The sequence below is a fragment of the Pagrus major genome, chromosome 3 (assembly GCF_040436345.1).
Source record: "Pagrus major chromosome 3, Pma_NU_1.0".
NCBI lineage: Eukaryota > Metazoa > Chordata > Actinopteri > Spariformes > Sparidae > Pagrus > Pagrus major.
The window spans coordinates 9,804,336-9,824,672 of record NC_133217.1 but is presented as its reverse complement, the minus strand read 5'-3'; the positions used below and the strand labels follow the sequence as shown (position 1 = coordinate 9,824,672).

General features: G+C 41.6%; 1 protein-coding gene across 1 annotated transcript; it reads right to left on the bottom strand.

Annotated features, from left to right (window-relative positions):
- Positions 1-5,245: 5,245 nt before the first annotated feature.
- On the bottom strand, positions 5,246-7,326 carry LOC140993342 (zinc finger BED domain-containing protein 5-like). Its single transcript, XM_073462782.1, has 3 exons — positions 6,160-7,326; positions 5,480-5,722; positions 5,246-5,392 (listed from the first exon to the last, which is right to left on the bottom strand). The coding sequence occupies exons 1-3, from the start codon at positions 7,324-7,326 to the stop codon at positions 5,246-5,248; spliced, it is 1,557 nt and encodes a 518-aa protein (XP_073318883.1).
- Positions 7,327-20,337: the final 13,011 nt, after the last annotated feature.

The window sequence follows — 20,337 nt, the reverse complement described above, 5'->3', positions numbered from 1 at the left end:
ACCAGAGCATGTTGTGGCTTGTGTTGAGGATTATTCAACCACTGTTCCTATGGTGGCCAATTTGAGGACATTAATCAACTATAACTGACCACACAATCAGATGTTTGACTGACTTCATGAATAGTTTGATCACGTTAAGAACATTATGCAGCAGTCAGCCAAACATCTAACTAAGTAATATACTGTAAGTCAATACCATGGATATAGTAGGTTGTGACTGCCTGGCATTAAGCAGTATTGGTGAATGAACACAAGACGTTTGTGCTTTTAATAATTTTATTGAATTTCAGTTGCTGATCAAATGAAGCCATGCTGAAAACATCAATTCTGATGAAAAGTTGCATCAAAGCCAGAGGCCATGCCCATCTCAAAGGCTAGGCTATGGCTGGATCCAAATGGCCTGTCCACCGTCTGGACTTGTGGATCGAGCCCGTTAGTTGTACGTACTGTGATGTGTTCACACGTCTTCAGTCGACTTCATATCTCTGTTTGATGATGTAGTTGAATATTATTTCTGCCTTACATGATAAGTAATTGATAAAGTAATTGTTTTAAACATTCATAATAAGCTCTTTTTCTGTTTTTCAGTCGGCAATTGGATAAACTACATTGTCACGTCGATATTGCAATGAATTGTGGGTAATTAAATCAGTGAGGTCTGGTAAAGTCTGCACCCCAAGCAGACTCTCAGGAAGTCTGCAAAAAGTCAAATTGTGACCCCTTGTGGACTGGACGAAGTATAGGTTTTGACAGCCTTCAGCACTGATAGACTTCCCAGGAGGGTGCCTATAAAGTCTGCAAGACTGCAAGAGCAGTCCAGACATTTGGATTCAGCCTATTAAAATGTAGCAAAGCAAGCTTTCATCTCATGCCTTAAATTTGACAAATTTGACCATGAAGGTCCGCTGGTCTGTGTGCATTAGGAAAAACATTTGCATTGATTGCGCATGGTGATCATGCCGCCCAAGTAGAGTGGAGTGGAGGATAATCGCGGCCAAAATAATTCATAATATCAAAAATGTCAAATGATTAGTACTGGTAATACATGTGTAGAGAAGTTTAAAGACAGCATGTTTGACCAAAAGTGTACAAGCAGAACACGGAACACAGAGAATTTATGTGTGAGACAATCAACTGTGATGTCCTGTGATGCACTAGCCGTGCCTGCTTTTCATTTCTTCGCCACTGACTCGACTAGGATCAGTTGACCTGAATTTCTCTCACTTCTTTGACACTGCCTAACAGTTAACCAGGAGTGAGAAAATACAGGACCATACTAAGACCTTCATGTTTTCTGTTATAATTGCCGTTTTAACTGCAAATTACTCTCTCTGCTGTGAGTGAAATCTGTAGGATGGTGGAGGTGAATGTGGGTGAGCAGGCTGGTGATAATTCCCCCTAGTGTGGGTACTGTTGATCTGAATTTCCTGCAGGCTGGAGTGTCTAATAACATGCTCACTTTTACTACTGAATCCAAAAAACTCCCACACTGCTGAGCAAACTCTTTTCAGGTGTTTTGTCTCATCTGTTTGCTCCGACATTATATCGTGTGGCAGTAATTAATGAATGAGTAGTAGCCAACACACTGTGGTATTAGCTAGCTAACAGTTACTGCAGCTTCTTCTTCTTCTGTCTTATGGCGGGTGGCAGCCAGCCTTACAGGCTGGACTCACTGGATGCCTGTGTGCTGCATGGTGGCTGTGTTGCTACTCTACACATACGTGTGTAGGTGGGTGTTGGGTGGAGGTGTTGGCTATGGGAGTCATGTCGAGTGGTCTTTCCTGGACTCTAGTGAGAAATTAGTTGACTGTTTTAATAATCAGGGTTTTACACTGTGGGTGAACCTGCATGCAATGGCAGGCTTCTGATGTATTATCCCCAGGGAAGGCAAGACAGTAAGAGATGGAGAGACTGAATGTAATTACAGATAAAATACATGTGATGCTGCTTCAGTGAAATTGAGCTCTGCAGCGAACTTGCAGGAAACGGCAAACACAGATGGCTTGGTGGAGCTGGTTTCTTCCAAGGACTGATTGATGTCATGTGATTTAATGGATTACTGGTGTCCATAGTCTGAAGTAAGGTGGTGGGTATTGTGTATCAAGGTCACAGGGGTCAGGTTCAGGCTAAAGAATTAAAAAAGTGAAACTTCTCTCTGACTTTGGAACTTGTTTATGTATCAGATATGCAGTAAGAGAGACAGAGTATCTAGCGGTCAAAAGATCAGTAATAGATGAAATATAGCAAAAACTTGTTAATGAGGGAACTTCTAAAAATTAATTATTTGAGGAAATGATTACAATAAATGCTTGTTGTAACCATTGATAGAAACCACACATTGCTATTTTTTTTAACCTTTATTTATTCATGGTATAACGTTTTCTTTTCCTGATCACATTTATACAGTTACAAATTCACATCTGGAAGCTGCTCATTACAACCACAGACTGATCTGTTGGCCACTGTGCAGCAGTTAAGGGCCTTACTTCCACCTGAGACACTACTCCAGACATCAGTAGCTGTGGTTACATGGACAATATTTGTTCAATCTGATCCAACTCATGAAGTCTGATTAGAGATTCCAACCTAACTCTTTACATGGACGCTACATGAAGTGATCTGACAAGACATGTGTTTACATGCCCCGAAGTATTCAATCTGATATCACTTTTTTGACAAAGTGGTTCCATCTGCTGTCAAGTGTTTAATCAGATGTTTTTTTCCCCCCAAGTTCATTAAGGAAAATGAATTCAGTTGTTCCGCTTGTTAATACTAGTTTCTTTCATTTTTGGTTTGCTCTTTTCAAAGGGTGTGATGTCCATAAGAAAAACATAAAAGTTATTTGTTAAAATGTGGTTTTAAAACTCAAAATTTACATTAAGCATTTATCTTAAACTGGTGTGGCAGCATCAGTGTTGATTAACAGGCAAAAGATTGAGACAGACAGGAGCTGTACGGATGGCCAGGTCTTTTTCTGTTCCACCTCACAGTGTGTCTGTCTTTCAGGTTGTGCTATAATCCGTCCTCCCAGGGATGGAGGGATAAGGTACAGAGGTCTAACACAAGAGCAGGTGAGGAATGGCTGCCGCCACACTGCCATTACAGCTCCATAAAGTCTCATGTTACTCACTTGAAATTTAATACAGTTCATTTATAAGGGCCCAGATCAACCTTTACATTAGAAATGTGTACTCTGCCACAAATGTATCAAAGTGTTAGCATGCATGAAGATTCTTCTCTCTGAGACAGCCAAATTGATTGGTACTAAAGATCAGCAGAAAAGCACAAAATGGATTAAATAAATAAATATTTGTATCAGTCTGAAAATTGTTTGTGCGTTAAACTAAGGCTGGCCACAAGCATTAAATCTGCATCAGTTTGCAATATCTACAACAACAGAGCCATGCCATACTCACCACAGTGCTGTTGTCTGTTTTCATTTCAATGTACTTTTTTTGTCATTGCTAACGTACTGTCAGTGCGTCATTGGTAGCCTTTCACATACTGATGTGAAAGCCAACCAATAATGATAACATATTCCTTTGGGACTGTTGAAATGCTTTTGATGCAAAACGTCTGCACAGGAAGTGCTTACTTACACTGATGGTAGCTTAAAAAAGATTTTTTTATCAAAAGGCAGAGCGGAAGAGATTTGATATTACTGGTGAATTAAAAAAGTCATTCCTGGAGCAGCGGAGTGGTGTGACATGAGTCTGTTGTTGGTTGGATCTAATTGGTGAGGAAATTACATTATGCTGATCTGAGGAAGTGTTGACTTAGCAGGAAATTAAATCTGGAGAAGATGAGAAAACAAGGAGAGATGTAAAATGGGATCAGCCTTGTACTCACTACAGTTGAGATAAAAAAAATATTGTAGAATTTACTCATGTTAACTTGATTAACAGGATGTCATGGGACTTTTTGAATGGGTGGTGGAACACATCATTGATCTGAATAAGGCAAATGCAGCCTTCATTAAGAAACAACAGCCCGCTAACACGACCTGTCACAATATTTCCAGATCTATGTTGTGGTATATTTGTACTGGTGTACCGACTCTGATTCTTTCTGTGTGTGTTTGTCTATGTCTGTGTGTGTAGATCCGCAGTGTGCAGGTGCTCCCAGTAGACTATGAGATAGAGTACATCTGCAGGGGCAACAGGGTGATTACGGGACCCAAGGTCAGGAAGTGTTTGCCCAGTGGCACTTGGACCAATCTGAGCCAGCACAGCAGATGCTGTGAGTTTAACCTCGGCTCACTCTGTTATCCATCAAACATTCATTCATCTTCCACCTGAGACACTACTCCAGACATCAGTAGCTGTGGTTACATGGACAATATTTGTTCAATCTGATCCAAGTCATGAAGTCTGATTAGAGATTCCAACCTAACTGTTTACATCAGTGGTTCTCAACCTTTTTTGAACAAACGCCCCCCTGACCATACCATGATTCTCTTACCCCCCCCCCCCCCACACACACACACATTAAAAAGGGGGGGGGCAAATCTACTATATGTTCTGGTGTTTGACGTGTTCTTGTAGTAAACAGTGTGTTAAGACCGGAGGACTTCAATTGACATCGGTTTTTGTATGATGAGAGAAGCCATTCGTTTGCTTTAAAGTCCCTGTTTTTATTGGATTGGAGTTGTATTTATGCCCCCAACAACATGATGTGCTGCTGAGCAAATCTGACCATTGTATAGGAAATAAAAGCATGGATTTTAATTTGAACATTGCCTCCAAAATGTATGTTTATGACACATATAGTAGGTCAAACCTTTAAGTCAAACTGGTGTTTCTACTGAGAGAAAGACCACACAGCCTTTGAGGATGATGAATGAATTGCATATTAAGTCTGAATAGAAGTGGTTAACGTTTATATCACTTCACAATATCACAACATTTGAAAATAACCCCAGGTGTATTAAGCAACATGGAACTTGGGAAGAAAAATACCACCACAGCAGAATTTGTTGAAAATGAGTTTTAGTGGGCTAATGTAGTCAGAGATGCCAACAACATGCACACTTCACGTGAACAACAGTGAATGAACCAATAAAAAAACAGAAATCGCTCGTGCGTTAATTAATGCGCTCGAGGCTTATTAAACATTTGAAAAGCAACGGTCATTGCCTGAGGACTGAGACGCTGACATGAACCAAGGAAAATAAGAATTTAAAAAGCCTATTTTAAAGAAGGGAACTATATAGCACTGTACGCGCTTTATTTAATTTCAAAGCAACCTAGTGAGAGCCCTGTGCTTGGTGGGCCGCTGCCAGCTTTTTCACATCTGGACACTGGGATGTTAGTTTCAGTCTGAGAGCGCCAGAGCTAACCAGGTTCAGACGGTTGCGGTATTTCGTCTGCATGTGGAGAGCTTGGCTGAATCCCTGTTCGACGAGATACGATGTGGGGAAAGCGAGGAGCAGGAGATGGACCCTCTCCCACAACGGGGGAAAACGCTGACCTTGCGTTACCCACATCACACGCCAACCAGAGGTCCGGAACGTTGCTTTTGCCTCTTCGTCGTTCTGGAGATCAATGAGGCTCTCCTGGATTTCGGGCTCACAGCTGACAGCATCTGCTTGCCATGGCTCCATCACCCAGTCAGGCACATCTAACTGCTCGAGGTCCCTGAACCGAATCGCCATGTCGGCCTTGACTGCCTTCAAGTGGTCGGTGTAGAGCAGCAGGTGACTATCCGTCAGCTCATCCAACACCTGAACATGCACAGTAAAACTATTATTTCATTTTATCATGAGAGCAGAGATAAAACGTAGTCTAAAGGCCTGTTCATACTCATGGTCAGGGCATTTCATAGGCTAGCTACTTCAGGAGAAACTCCTGGGAGTTCCTTTTTTTTTTTTTTTTTTAACTCCTGGGAGTCCCTCATACGCACCGCCCACTGCAGTACACGTAACGCGCGCTAAGGGAATCCCCTTAGCAGAGATGGCAAGTTTTGCGTTGATTGAGGAGGAGGAGAACAACACGTTTGAATTAGCTTATAATGCGCGATTGCGGAGGAGATGGAAAGAAAGAGGCAACGGAGGTGGCAGTCCAACCTCTAGTATGAAATGCCTAATATTTCCACATTCTGACCAATCACACATTTCTTTCTTCTTGCATAGTATGAACAGGCCTTAATTCAAAAACCTACCTTGGCTAACTGCGGAAAGTGAATTAATTGTCGCCTCCCCAGGTTCTGTTGGTAGAGCTCCAGTTTTGCAAGGAAGCTGCAGATGGTGGCCTTGGAGCGGACCAGTGTCATCCCATCCCCCTGGAGCTTCAATGTGACCTCATTCATCTTCCCGAAGAAGTCGGAGAGGTAAAAAATGTCATGGCGACAGGACCACAGCTTGGCCTTCAAGGTTGCGTCTGCCTGGTCGAGAAATTCAATAACTGACGGGAAAAGCTCGCACAGCCTGGCCAAGCAGTTGCCCTTTGACAGCCAGCGCACCTCTGTGTGGAGCAGCAGGCGCTTAAAGGCCTCATCATTTTCCCCACACAGCTGTCTGAAGAGCCGATCATTAAGCGCATGGGCTTTTATTTTGTTGATCACCTTGACCGCGACATCCAGGGACTGATGGAGTGACGGGGACATTTTTTTGGCCACCAAGTTGTGACGGTGCAGTACGCAGTGCACTGTCAACACCTGGGGGACTTGCTGCTTGAGGAGGGTGGCGAATCCCCGGTATCTGCCGACCATAGCTGGCGCTCCATCCGTGGCGCAGGCGATGATGTTCGTCACCGGGATGTCCCTCTCCCGCAGGAACTCTGTCAGGGCGGCGAAGATGGTTTCCCCTCGCGTGTCTGTGGCCAGGTATTCCCCGAACAGGAAATCTTCAAGCAGATCCCTCCCGGACACATAACGGACATAGGCCATCAGGAGAACGTTGTTGTCGGCCGTGGTGGTCTCATCCAGCTGGACACTAAAGCGACAGCCGCGCAACGTAGCATACAGCTGTTGCTCAGTGTCCATGGACATCTCCCATATGCGCCGGGCCACACTGTCGTTGCTGAGCGGGATGGCCTTGGTGACTGGCGCAGGGTCGCGCTGCATAACGGTGGAGATAGCCTCCTTTATTGCGGGAACAACTAGAGACTCCCCTACAGTGAACGGTAAGCCGGCCTTTGCAATTAGCGGAGCTATATTATAAGATGCCACCAACCCACTCTCTGTTTGGTTGACGCTCCGAGCGAACATGGTGTTGATTGTAGGGCACCTTGAACGCTGATCCCTCAGTGACTGGAAGTAGGCCGAGTCTTTTGATGCCTTGTCAGGATGTTTTTTTGACAGATGCTCCTGTAATCGCGACGGCTTCATTGCCTCATTCGAGAAAACCTGCTCACATAGCAAGCACATCGGCAGATGTACATTCGTCGGTGATGGAATAAATCCATAATTTATGTAATTTGCATTGTACTGCCGGCACTTTTTCTTATTTTCCGCCATGTTTGATTGTAATGTAAATGGATTGTGATTAAATGTGATTACGTAGGCCTAATCGTGATTGTGTACGTTTTCATTGGTTATTGAAGTGTTAGCCCGCGAACCATTAGATGGGCTCGAGGTGACAGCTGTCAAAAGTAGCCAAGTGTCGGAAAGGGGTCTCCAAGAGGTTTCCCGGGATTTCCCGGGGTTTCCCTGCTGCTGTGGTTTGTTTACGGGCGTTACTATGGAGACCGCTTCTACTCTCGCTCGCTCACCTCTCTCGACCACACACACCGCTCTCGCTCTTAAAAGGACACACACCGATCTCATAACATGTAGCTCAATAGAATTTATTGAAACACCCATAAAGTAGACTATTTAGGTCGGCGCCCCCCACAATGTTTAGAACGCCCCCTGGGGGGCGGTACCGCCCCCGTTGAGAAACCCTAGTTTACATGGACGCTACATGAAGTGATCTGACAAGACGTGTGTTTACATGCCCCAAAGTATTCAATCTGATATCACTTTTTTGACAAAGTGGTTCCATCTGCTGTCAAGTGTTTAATCAGACATTTTTTTCCCCCAAGTTCATTAAGGAAAATGAATTCAGTTGTTCCGCTTGTTAATACAACTTTGAAGATGGACCCACTTTGTGTCATAGAGGACCTTTACATCCCATCAAGAATGGTACACTTGGATTCTGGCTTTGATTGTCTTTTCAAAGAACAATTCCTTTTGAGCCTTTTGGATATTGAGTTGTTTGCTTTCAACAAAAATATCTCCAACAAGAGGTCAAATCTGCAACAAACCAGTTCTGTTTCGTTACCGACATGTTTCTGTCCCTCTGGAAGCATTTGCAGGATTATGAGGCACTAATATTTCCTTATCGAACAGATAAATAAGAGTTCTTATTATTAGTGGAACATTAGGGTCATGTAAAAACAGCTATTGAGTACTTGTTCGTCTCCTCTAAACAGACAAAAATATTCTGTTTTCATGTTGAAGAGCAATCATCTGAACGTCCCATGCCATAGGCCAACGTCTTGTGCATGATGAAGCTGAAGCCTTTCAGTAAAAAATACTTGGAGAAACCTGTTTTTCACATTAAAGTTACAGGAAACTCAAATAGTTTTAACTCAATGTGTGTTACTTGTGTTGATGGACTTCCATCAAACATTAGACAATGTTATGAATTGATGTTAATTGGTCTGTGTTGTTTTTGTTTATGTTATCTTATTTGCTGGTTCATGTGCAGTGTTTTTCAGTCCCTTTCGGGAGTGTTTCATCAAAGGGGAAAACAGCTCCAAATAGAAAAGTCTGCTTCACCTGGGCTTGTCCTGCGATACCTGATTAGCAGTTATCTCGCTAATTAGAGCTGTCAGGAGGAAGCTGCTTGACTTTCATGAAAGTGTTGGACAGTGCAGGACTTTTACAGGTCAAACATGTACACTGGACAGATTTAAAAAAAAAAAAAAATGGTTTGCCTATGTTGCCAGGCCACTGTCAATCCAATGTGATCAAACTACACCCACATAGTTCTGATCAAACAGATTAGCAGAGTTTTTGAGTGGGAGTGGGACAGAATATCGATACAGTATTATATTGTATGACATCCTTTTGCCATATGTTATCGACAGTGTACCCTTTCCAATGACATGTTAACTCTGAAACAGTTCTGCTTTCTGGCAGCTCAACCTTTGCCAGTTTATGGCTGCTGTGTTACATCTGATGATGCACTACAGCTGCCTCCCTGGACAAGCTGCAGTGTGAGTGTGTGTGTGTGTGTGTGTGTGTGTGTGTGTGAGTGTGAGCGTGAGTGTGAGTGTGTGTGTGTGTGTGTGTGTGTGTTACAGAGGCACTAAGCTAAGACTTTTGGTTCTTCATTGGGTTAAACCTGGTAAAAATATTTTGTTGTATTTTCAGTTCTCGTCTTTGGGGCACATTCCAGTCAGATTTTGTGATTTTTTTTTTGTGGCTTTTTTATAGCTTTATGCGATAGGACAGCTTGAGTTATGACAGAAAACAGGGTGAGAGAGAGGGGGAATGACATGCAGCAAAGGGCCACAGGTCAGACCTGAACCCTGCAGCGAGGATAGTCTCTGTACATGTGGCGTGAGCTCTACCAACTGAGCTACTGTGTGCCCCATCCCAATATCAATATAACTTCACATTGTTATTTCCACCCTTTTTATATTGTTTTTAAAGACACTATTTGTAGGGTTGGAAAATGTCTGAATTCACAGTGGCAGACAACAGTTCACAGCTACTATCACTTATACATTAACATACAATGGGTACGGAAAGTATTCAGACCCCTTTAAATTTTTCAGTCTTTGTTTCATTGCAGCCATTTGCTAAAATCAAAAAAGTTCATTTTATTTCTCATTAATGTACACTCAGCACCCCACCTTGACAGAAAAAAAACAGAAATGTAGAAATTTTTGCAAATTTATTAAAAAAGAAAAACTGAAATATCACATGGTCATAAGTATTCAGACCCTTTGCTCAGTATTGAGTAGAAGCACCCTTTTGAGCTAGTACAGCCATGAGTCTTCTTGGGAATGATGCAACAAGTTTTTCACACCTGGATTTGGGGATCCTCTGCCATTCTTCCTTGCAGATCCTCTCCAGTTCCGTCAGGTTGGATGGTGAACGTTGGTGGACAGCCATTTTCAGGTCTCTCCAGAGATGCTCAATTGGGTTTAGGTCAGGGCTCTGGCTGGGCCAGTCAAGAATGGTCACAGAGTTGTTCCGAAGCCACTCCTTTGTTATTTTAGCTGTGTGCTTAGGGTCATTGTCTTGTTGGAAGGTGAACCTTCGGCCCAGTCTGAGGTCCTGAGCACTCTGGAAGAGGTTTTCTTCCAGGATATCTCTGTACTTGGCCGCATTCATCTTTCCTTCAATTGCAACCAGTCGTCCTGTCCCTGTAGCTGAACAACACCCCCATAGCATGATGCTGCCACCACCATGTTTCACTGTTGGGATTGTATTGGGCAGGTGATGAGCAGTGCCTGGTTTTCTCCACACATACCGCTTTGAATTAACGCCAAAAAGTTCAATCTTCGTCTCATCAGACCAGAGAATCTTATTTCTCATAGTCTGGGAGTCCTTCATGTGTTTTTTGGCAAACTATGCGGGCTTTCATATGTCTTGCACTGAGGAGAGGCTTCCGTTGGGCCACTCTGCCATAAAGCCCCGACTGGTGGAGGGCTGCAGTGATAGTTGACTTTGTGGAACTTTCTCCCATCTCCCTACTGCATCTCTGGAGCTCAGCCACAGTGATCTTTGGGTTCTTCTTTACCTCTCTCACCAAGGCTCTTCTCCCACGATTGCTCAGTTTGGCTGGACGGCCAGGTCTAGGAAGAGTTCTGGTCGTCCCAAACTTCCTCCATTTAAGGATTATGGAGGCCACTGTGCTCTTAGGAACCTTGAGTGCTGCAGAAATTCTTTTGTAACCTTGGCCAGATCTGTGCCTTGCCACAATTCTGTCTCTGAGCTCCTTGGGCAGTTCCTTCGACCTCATGATTCTCATTTGCTCTGACATGCACTGTGAGCTGTAAGGTCTTATATAGACAGGTGTGTGCCTTTCCTAATCAAGTCCAATCAGTTTAATTAAACACAGCTGGACTCCAATGAAGGAGTAGAACCATCTCAAGGAGGATCAGAAGAAATGGACAGCATGTGAGTTAAATATGAGTGTCACAGCAAAGGGTCTGAATACTTATGACCATGTGATATTTCAGTTTTTCTTTTTTAATAAATTTGCAAAAATTTCTACATTTCTGTTTTTTTCTGTCAAGATGGGGTGCTGAGTGTACATTAATGAGAAATAAAATGAACTTTTTTGATTTTAGCAAATGGCTGCAATGAAACAAAGAGTGAAAAATTTAATGGGGTCTGAATACTTTCCGTACCCACTGTAGTTACAAAGAGTGCCCTCTTCAAAACCTGTCTAAAATAAAACCTCCTCTGTCTTTCTGTTCCAGTGTTGTTGTGTCCTCGGATGTGGACATCATTGGAAAATGGCTTGGTGTCTTCTCGGCCCCTGGGGCCCCCGGTGGAGGGGACAGTGCTACACTACAGCTGCCTCCCTGGCTTCATCCTCATAGGCTGGAACTCATCACAGTGCAATAAGATGGGCAAGTGGGACATTCCCAAACCTGTGTGTCACTGTGAGTTACTCCTCCTGTATGAATCCAAATTTTGCAAAATGATGCTAGCTTTTTAGTACTTCAAGACAAATGTACGATATTTGTGAAAAGGCTCCAGAATGTAAGTTGTCTTTGAGGACACTAATGCAATCTCTCTGTAAACATGTCAAGTATTAGAAGCGCAGGTGTGAGGCTGAATGCATTTCCCTCCACATAAATCATTTGCAAAGTTGATTTTTACAACATTTTGAGGCAGCATTATCAGTATTCTTCCCCCCTGCCTTTTGCTTGTACTTTGCTCTTTTTTGTTGACACATTTGCGAATCAGAGGCCTGTTTCATAATGCTCATTAATAAAAAGTGAGGATTAACGGCCAACACCTGACTTGAATGAACAAATGAGTCAGGGCTTAAGCTGGTCCATTAAAGTGCCAATACCCCAGAAAAACGTCCCTCTTTTTTTCTTTTTCTTTTTTTGTTACAGCTTAATGTTGGCAGCTATGCAATTGGTTGTAGCTATCAGTTCTGGGCAAGTTACTTTCAAAATGTGGGGATGCCAAACTTTCGTGAACTCATGATCTTCAAACGATGATCTCGTTTTCATGGAGACACGCGGTGTGCACGGAGGGGAGGGGCTGTGAGTGTGAGATGCGTGAGTGACAGAGACGGAGGGAGAGCAGGGAAAGGAAATGCAGCTGAACGAATATGCTGCGTTTTTAAGTAACGTTAAAAAAACCGAAATGCAATATGATGATATTTAGTTAATTTTAGTTTAACACCCTTGGATTTTATAGGTCTATGTTACGGTGCTACACTTACCCGGCTCGTGATATCGCAACTGACTAAGGCAAGCCATCCTGGAAAAGGGGGAAGAGCTCTTCTATTAAATGCTTTACTTCAGACTGCCACTCTGCTGGAAGATGCACCAGCTGCTTATCAAGTGACTTTAGAGCCTGCGAGTTACTCAGATGGAAACCAACAGTTTCCTCTTCCCCACTAAACTCCTCCTCCTCTACCTGCCCCACAGCTGCACAGGCAACAGGCGACCCACGTAAACCACCCTGGTATGCTTTTGTCCCCTACTGTTTTCAAAATGCTGTAGGGACCACAAAATGATGCACTCAGACCAGATGTTTGCTGTGGCACTAGAGCAAGGACCTGATCCCCAGTGGCAAAACTACGGTCAACAGCCTTCTTATCAAACTGAGACTTCATGCTTTGTGGAGATTGATGAAGGTTATCTCTGGCAACCTGACAGGCAGATCACAGACGATCTTTGAACTAAAACATACTGCAGCACAGTTGCACCTGGCTTTGGTTGAAGCAACTTTTCCTTTAACAACTTCAGGGGACCCTTAACTTAATGTCCGAACACCAGCTCAAAAGGGGTGAATCCTGTAGATTCACTCACAGCTGTAAGTCTTTATCATAGTTTTTATCGTCTGATGAGCCCGTTCCAGAGCTCCTTGGGACTGAGGATGATACGCAGATTAAACAGCATGTAAAATACCAAGCTCACACATGACATCCTGAAAGACACCAGACACAAAATTGGTTCCCTGGTCATGCTGCACTTGTTTTGGCAACCCAAACCGAGAAAAGAAACCTACTAAAGCCTCAATAATGGTTCTAGCCTTAATGTGTCTTAAAGGAATTGCTTCAGGGAAACATGTAGTAACATCCATTATGGTCAACAAAACTCATTACTCTTCCTAATTTTAGGCAAAGGACCGACACAATCTATGACCACTTTAGAAAATGGTTCGGTAACACTTTATAATAACTATCCGTTATAACTAGTTAATAGATCATTAGTAAACTGTTAATTGATGAGTTATTAATGACTTGTTAAGTGTTTGTTAACAGTTTGTTAAGGATTTATAACGATGCCTTATATATAGTTAATAGACCATTAATAAACTGTTAGTAAATCAGTTATAAATGACTTGTTAAATAACAGTTAACAATTTGTTAAGGATGTATAACTGTGCCTTATAGATAGCCAATAGATAACCTACAAGCTGTTAGTTAATGAGTTATAAATGACTTGTTAACTGTATGTTAATCATTTATAACTACACCTTATAAATTAGTAATAGATCATGAACAAGCTATTAGTGAATTACTTACTAATGACTTGTTAAGTATCAGTTAATATTTTATGTATGTTATTGGGACGTTATTCTAAAGTTGCAACTATTCCTCATGTATTAACTGTTAATAAATGAGGAATAGTTGCAACTTTAGAATAACGTCCCAGTTACATACATAAGATAATAACTAATATATTAACTCACACTTTACAGATCAGTTGTTAATAGTTTGTTAACCATCTACTAATACCAGTGAAACTTTTTGTAGAACAGCAAATGGGTGGAACAAGTTCAAGGTACAGAAATTGTATGTGATATTTAAAATATCAAATTTTTGTACCTCAACCTTGTTCCACCCATAGGCTTTTCTGTGTACTGTATTTTACCAAAGAAACACCACAGATGAAATGTTGAACATTGTGTTTAATGTACAGAAACACACATACTGAGCCATCACATGGCAGAACAGCAGTATACAACAGTATACAGTACAAACCCATGAGGTTTGGGCACTTTTTGTGCAGGACATGAAAACAAAATAAATCAAAATCAAGCCATTGGCATTATTGATATGAACATGTCTTACAGTAGGACAACTTGGACCCTCTATACTTAGTGAACCAGACCCGAGCTACAACCAAACTGCTCAAGGGCGCTATCCCACAGTGACACAACACCTAAGCTTTCTTAGACAGAGGAATCAGTTTCCCCTTTTTCTTTTGATGTTCAACATCCCTCAAAAGGTTTGGATCATTAATCAACACTTCCAGACATTTTTTTGCAAAGTCCTGCAGTCGTTGCTGTGGTGTATGAGCAACCAGCAACTCCTTGTATTTCTTTGGGGCCACAACAGCCAGCTCACAGATCGGGGCATTGGCGACGACGGTGTTTCGGTCGACACCGACCTTTCGATATGCCACACTCAGCTTTCTTCCTTTCTTGTACGCCTTAAGGACTTTCCTGTATCTCTTGATGACCTCCTCAGGATGACGTGCTGAAACAGATAGAAATTTAGTTAAGTATAACAAACATACAAGTAGTGAATCGGCACAGGGAAACAGCAATTGGAGGGAAGACAATATGCCCACCAGGAAGTACATTATGGAAAATAAACTTTATACAGAGAGAGACAGAGACACACACAGACAGACAGAGACACACACAGACACAGACAGTCTACCTGCCTGACACACATGAGGGGAGCAGCCTTATTGCCTTCCTGTCTTTACACTTACCTCTCTGCTTGCCATGTTGCCTTTTTTTCTTCTCTTTTTTCTTCCTCTTGTCCTTTTTCTTGTGACTCTGGTGGTGGTGCTTCTTTTTCTTCTTGCGTCTTTTCTTCGATTTCTTGTCTGAATCGGAAGAATCAGTTGATGAGGATGAGGAGCTGGACGAAGAGGATGAAGAGGAGTCGGATGGACTGGAGGATGAAGAGAAAGAAGATGCACCAGGAGACGAGTTGGCCGAGGAAGATGTGTCAATTGTCCCACCGTCATCTGTATCTACAATATAATAGAAAATACAATACCAAATGCATTACTATGATGATACAGGTCAACTCACATACATTCTTATCAACATTTACATTTATTAATTTAAAACGTTTCACTGATTCATCAAATCGTGATCTCAGCAGTTGGACAGATGTGTCTGCTGTCAATCAATGCTACCGATATTATCTTCCAGGTATTAACTGTACATGTGTATTGTTTGGGTAATAACACGCTCATGCTCTGATGCAGGTCTGTGAAATGTTGGCCTTTCTTCCACTCAATATAGTTTACAAAGCACCCAAGTATCGTTGTCAGGTGTGCAATGTTTTCCCAAGAAAGTGTTAGGCCTACTTACTTTGACCAACTTGTTGGCAGAGGGAGTCTCTCTCCTCAGTCAGGTCACTGATTTTTTCTGTGATTGTGTGCTGCTTCTTCTTGGCCTCACGGAGCTTAAGCTGCTTCTTCCTAATATGTAAAAATGCTGTTGGAGCTACAGTTGCCTCAGTATCTGGAATGATAGGATAGAGAATTAAAAAAGTTCTAATCATAAAAGCCAGGTGAAGGTAAAATAAAATAATGAGAATCTCTGAATGAGTGAACATAATTGTACTGTATAACTATCATCCATCACGAGTGAATATATGAATGGATATGTACAGACTATCATTATATACACATAGGGCTGGGCGATATGGCCTTTTTGAAATATCTCAATATTTTTAGGTCACAATATATCCTGATATCTTGCCTAGGGAGCCTTGAATTAAGGTTTTGATGCATACAAACACACCAGTATGATGATTCTTGTTTGACTATTTTGCAGCCAATTCAGTTATTGTAGACTAAGTTTTACCAGCTAGACCAGTCTGGTAAATTCAGAAAATGACATCACTTTACTGTTATAGCTTTCAAAACCAGGAAAAGACAACTATTATGCTATATAACAATATCGATATATTGCTCAGCCCTTATCAGCTGTAACTATTCTGCCCTCCCTGAACGTGATGTGTTTAGTTTGGCAGATAGCTAACAGTTCTCCAATGAGAGGCAAAGTTGTCTTCTTCTTGAAGCTTACTGTAAAACTGAAATACATACAACAAGGATTAATATAATATATTTAAGTAATAAAGATGTTCAACCAACACAGATTTAACAGCATTCACACTTACAGTAAAGCCATTAACACTTAAACAGCTGAGAATAAAGTCCGCTAGCCAATGCTAACATACAATGCAAAACGCCATAGACAGGCTAACAAAACTAGCACAGTCACAGCGGCAAAAAGATAAAAGGGCCTCGATCTTACACAGGTTACAGTAACACACTTGTGTGTCTATGTTTGCACACACGCACATGCACGCACGCACGCACGCACACACACACACACGTCTATGTTTGCACACACGCACACGCACACGCACGCACGCACGCACACACACACACACACAATTAATCATTGGACACTTCACTAATCTGGTTGAATTATGTAGGACAAATCTATCAGTCCACGTTATCCTGTTTAACAACTTTAAGATGCAGTTTTGCTTACCGTCACCGTTGTTGTCCACGAGCACAGCATGGTCCACATGTGTAGTTTTCTTTTTACTGGAAGTACCCGCTGTTGACTTCTTTCTCTTTCTCCCGACATTACCTGGATTTATCTCGGTATTTTGCGCATCGCCACTGGGAACACTGGTATCGGACATTTTACCAGACCGTGTCTTCATTCTTCGAAACCAATGCTAATGCGAGCTGCATGGATGTATTCTGGCGCGCTGCCGAGTGAGTGAAGGATGGGCGTGTCTGTCTAGGTTGTCAGTGGTGATGCGAGGTGATTGACAAGTTGACAACCAGCCCATATGGAGGAGGCCGGATGGCTCCTCCTCCAGCCCGTGAATATAATTATGATTGGCTTGTTTCACCCTCGTCACCCTCGACCAATTCAAACATAATCTGGCGGGAGCTATAGTCACAGAGACTCGGGAAGCTGCTTGTGTGATGTGTGTGGAAAGAACAGAGAATAAAATAAAATATAAATAATAAAATAATGCCTGGTTTAGCCACTGAGCTAAGAGAGCTTATTGAAGGCAGAACTAAATCTAAAAGAAGACACAGAGAAATAATCAAATGGATGCAGAAGAAAAGGCTTCTAAGAAGAAAGATGAGATGCCAAAAATGCAAACACAAGATGAAATTCAAGGAATCAGTTTGTGTGGACAACTATGCATGGTAAGTTTATTTTTATTGCATGAAATTACAACATAAAGGGTATTTTTGGTTCAGAATTCTAGTCAAAATGAAATCTATTTAATTGTGAGCTGATAAGAGTGCCAATATTTTAATTCATGTCAACATTTAATTCTAGAAATACACTACACTACTTAATACTAATCTACAAGATCACAACACGTCAAAATGTTGTGAGCTTATAGATCTGCTACTTTCAGAAAAAAAATACTGAAAACATTTCAACACTTTATTAACACACATTTTATGGGGGTTCCTGGCACAAAATATTTTCAGATGGGGTCCATGGCCAATTATTAATTTGGGGGTCCTTGACATAAAAATGTTTGAGAATCACTGCTCTAGCCACTACCCTGGCCTGTGTCATTCTTATCTTTATTTGTATATCTTCAGGGTTTGCAAACACCATAACCACAGAGGGAGGAAACTGAAGAGGTCAATTAGACACAAATCTATATTCAGCAATTCAAAGGTCTCCCTCTTCAACTGGATGCGCTTTGTGTACAGGTAAACTATGGCATAGGTATATGATTTTAGTCTGTCTAGGATGAAAAGTGAAATACTGTATAACTATGCTGTCATAAACAATAACTGGAGACTATGTAGCCTAGTAAAGCTTGTGATTACTACCTATGTTATGGAGCATATCTAGACTCATGATGATAACAGGTGCTTGGAGTTATTTCACTTTTGTGGTTTATTTTGCTAAAAGGTGTAATTTACAGCTGGAATTCTTAACAGTTTAATTATGGAAATATGTTTAATTGCTGTTACTGTGTTGGTCATTATGTATTGACAGAGCTCATTATTGCTGTTTTTGTCTACACATGGACAATTTTCATATCCTGGGGTGCAGTAGATGTAAACTTTGTGTATCAAACCAAAAAGATCAAAAGTGTGGTATAATAATTATTTGCCTTGTTCTATCAGATTTGCACAAGGCCTGCGTCTACGTCAAGTGGACATGATCAATGATGACATCTCTGGAAGCTCAGCAACCCTGTCCAAGATGGCTCAAAAGCTGCGAGATGTGTGCACTACAGCGATGGACAGATATCAGCAAGCAAGAGGCCAGTACATTGGGGGGCGGCAGCAGTTTGTCACCATTGATGAGAACCACTTCAGACACAAAAGAAAGGCAAGCAGCAAGCACTATTATCTAGATACTAATGCAAATTACCATTGAATGACAGATTATTAATTTTGTTTAAAGAAGAATAATTCCTAATATTTTATGTTTTCAACAGTACGGACGGGGACGAATGGCTGGTGGCTGGAAGAGGAAGAAGTGGGTGTTTGGGATGCTAGGTGTGAACCGGAGAGGGAGGAGACATGCAAAGCCTGTTCTTTGCTTAGTCGAGAGAAGAAGAAGGAGAGATCTGGTGCCACTTATAGCTCACCATGTTAAAGTGGGATCTACAATAATAAGTGATGAGTGGCGGGCTTATCGCAATGCTTTACCTCAGCTAGGTTACACCCATTTCACTGTCAATCACAGTGTGTCATATGTCGATGCCCAAACAGGTGCACATACTCAGCACATAGAGAGGGCCTGGAGAACGGTCAAGGAAAATGTGTGGAGACTCAGGGGGAATCGTACAGAGGAGTTACTGGTAGACCATCTCAGAGTTATCGAATGGCATGAGTGGCTTGCCCGTAAGCATCGCAAAGGGCTGTTAGGACGGATAATCCATGACATTGCTGTGATGTATGGACATTAAATGTCCCTCTGAAATTCTGATTATCCGGTGTTTAGCACAAAAAGTGCCCAAACCTCATGGGTTTGTACTGTATACTGTTGTATACTGCTGTTCTGCCATGTGATGGCTCAGTATGTGTGTTTCTGTACATTAAACACAATGTTCAACATTTCATCTGTGGTGTTTCTTTGGTAAAATACAGTACACAGAAAAGCCTATGGGTGGAACAAGGTTGAGGTACAAAAATTTGATATTTTAAATATCACATACAATTTCTGTACCTTGAACTTGTTCCACCCATTTGCTGTTCTACAGAGTTTCACTGGTATTAGTAGATGGTTAACAAACTATTAACAACTGATCTGTAAAGTGTGAGTTAATATATTAGTTATTATCTTATGTATGTAACTGGGACGTTATTCTAAAGTTGCAACTATTCCTCATTTATTAACAGTTAATACATGAGGAATAGTTGCAACTTTAGAATAACGTCCCAATAACATACATAAAATATTAACTGATACTTAACAAGTCATTAGTAAGTAATTCACTAATAGCTTGTTCATGATCTATTACTAATTTATAAGGTGTAGTTATAAATGATTAACATACAGTTAACAAGTCATTTATAACTCATTAACTAACAGCTTGTAGGTTATCTATTGGCTATCTATAAGGCACAGTTATACATCCTTAACAAATTGTTAACTGTTATTTAACAAGTCATTTATAACTGATTTACTAACAGTTTATTAATGGTCTATTAACTATATATAAGGCATCGCTATAAATCCTTAACAAACACTTAACAAGTCATTAATAACTCATTAATTAACAGTTTACTAATGATCTATTAACTAGTTATAACGGATAGTTATTATAAAGTGTTACCAATGGTTCTTCCATCACAGGCATAGGGGTTAGTGGAGCTGCAGGGACCTTCTAGTTAGGTTTCCCTACCAACTGACAAGAGAGACAGGACCGACAAAAAGCTACCACATCTTGATGAAGTTTAGGCCAGTAAAAGTGTCTCATGACCTTAGCCTGAGTTTTTCTAATGCCCAAGTGGCCAGCTAATGGTGTCTCATGGGCCAAATGTGACACTTCTTCACGATAAGCGTCATGCTATGCGGGGTCGAGGTGAAGTCTGAACAAGTGAGTCTTGAGTCTTTTGCGGAAGATGGCGATTGACTCCGCTGTCCTGACATTGGTCGGGAGTT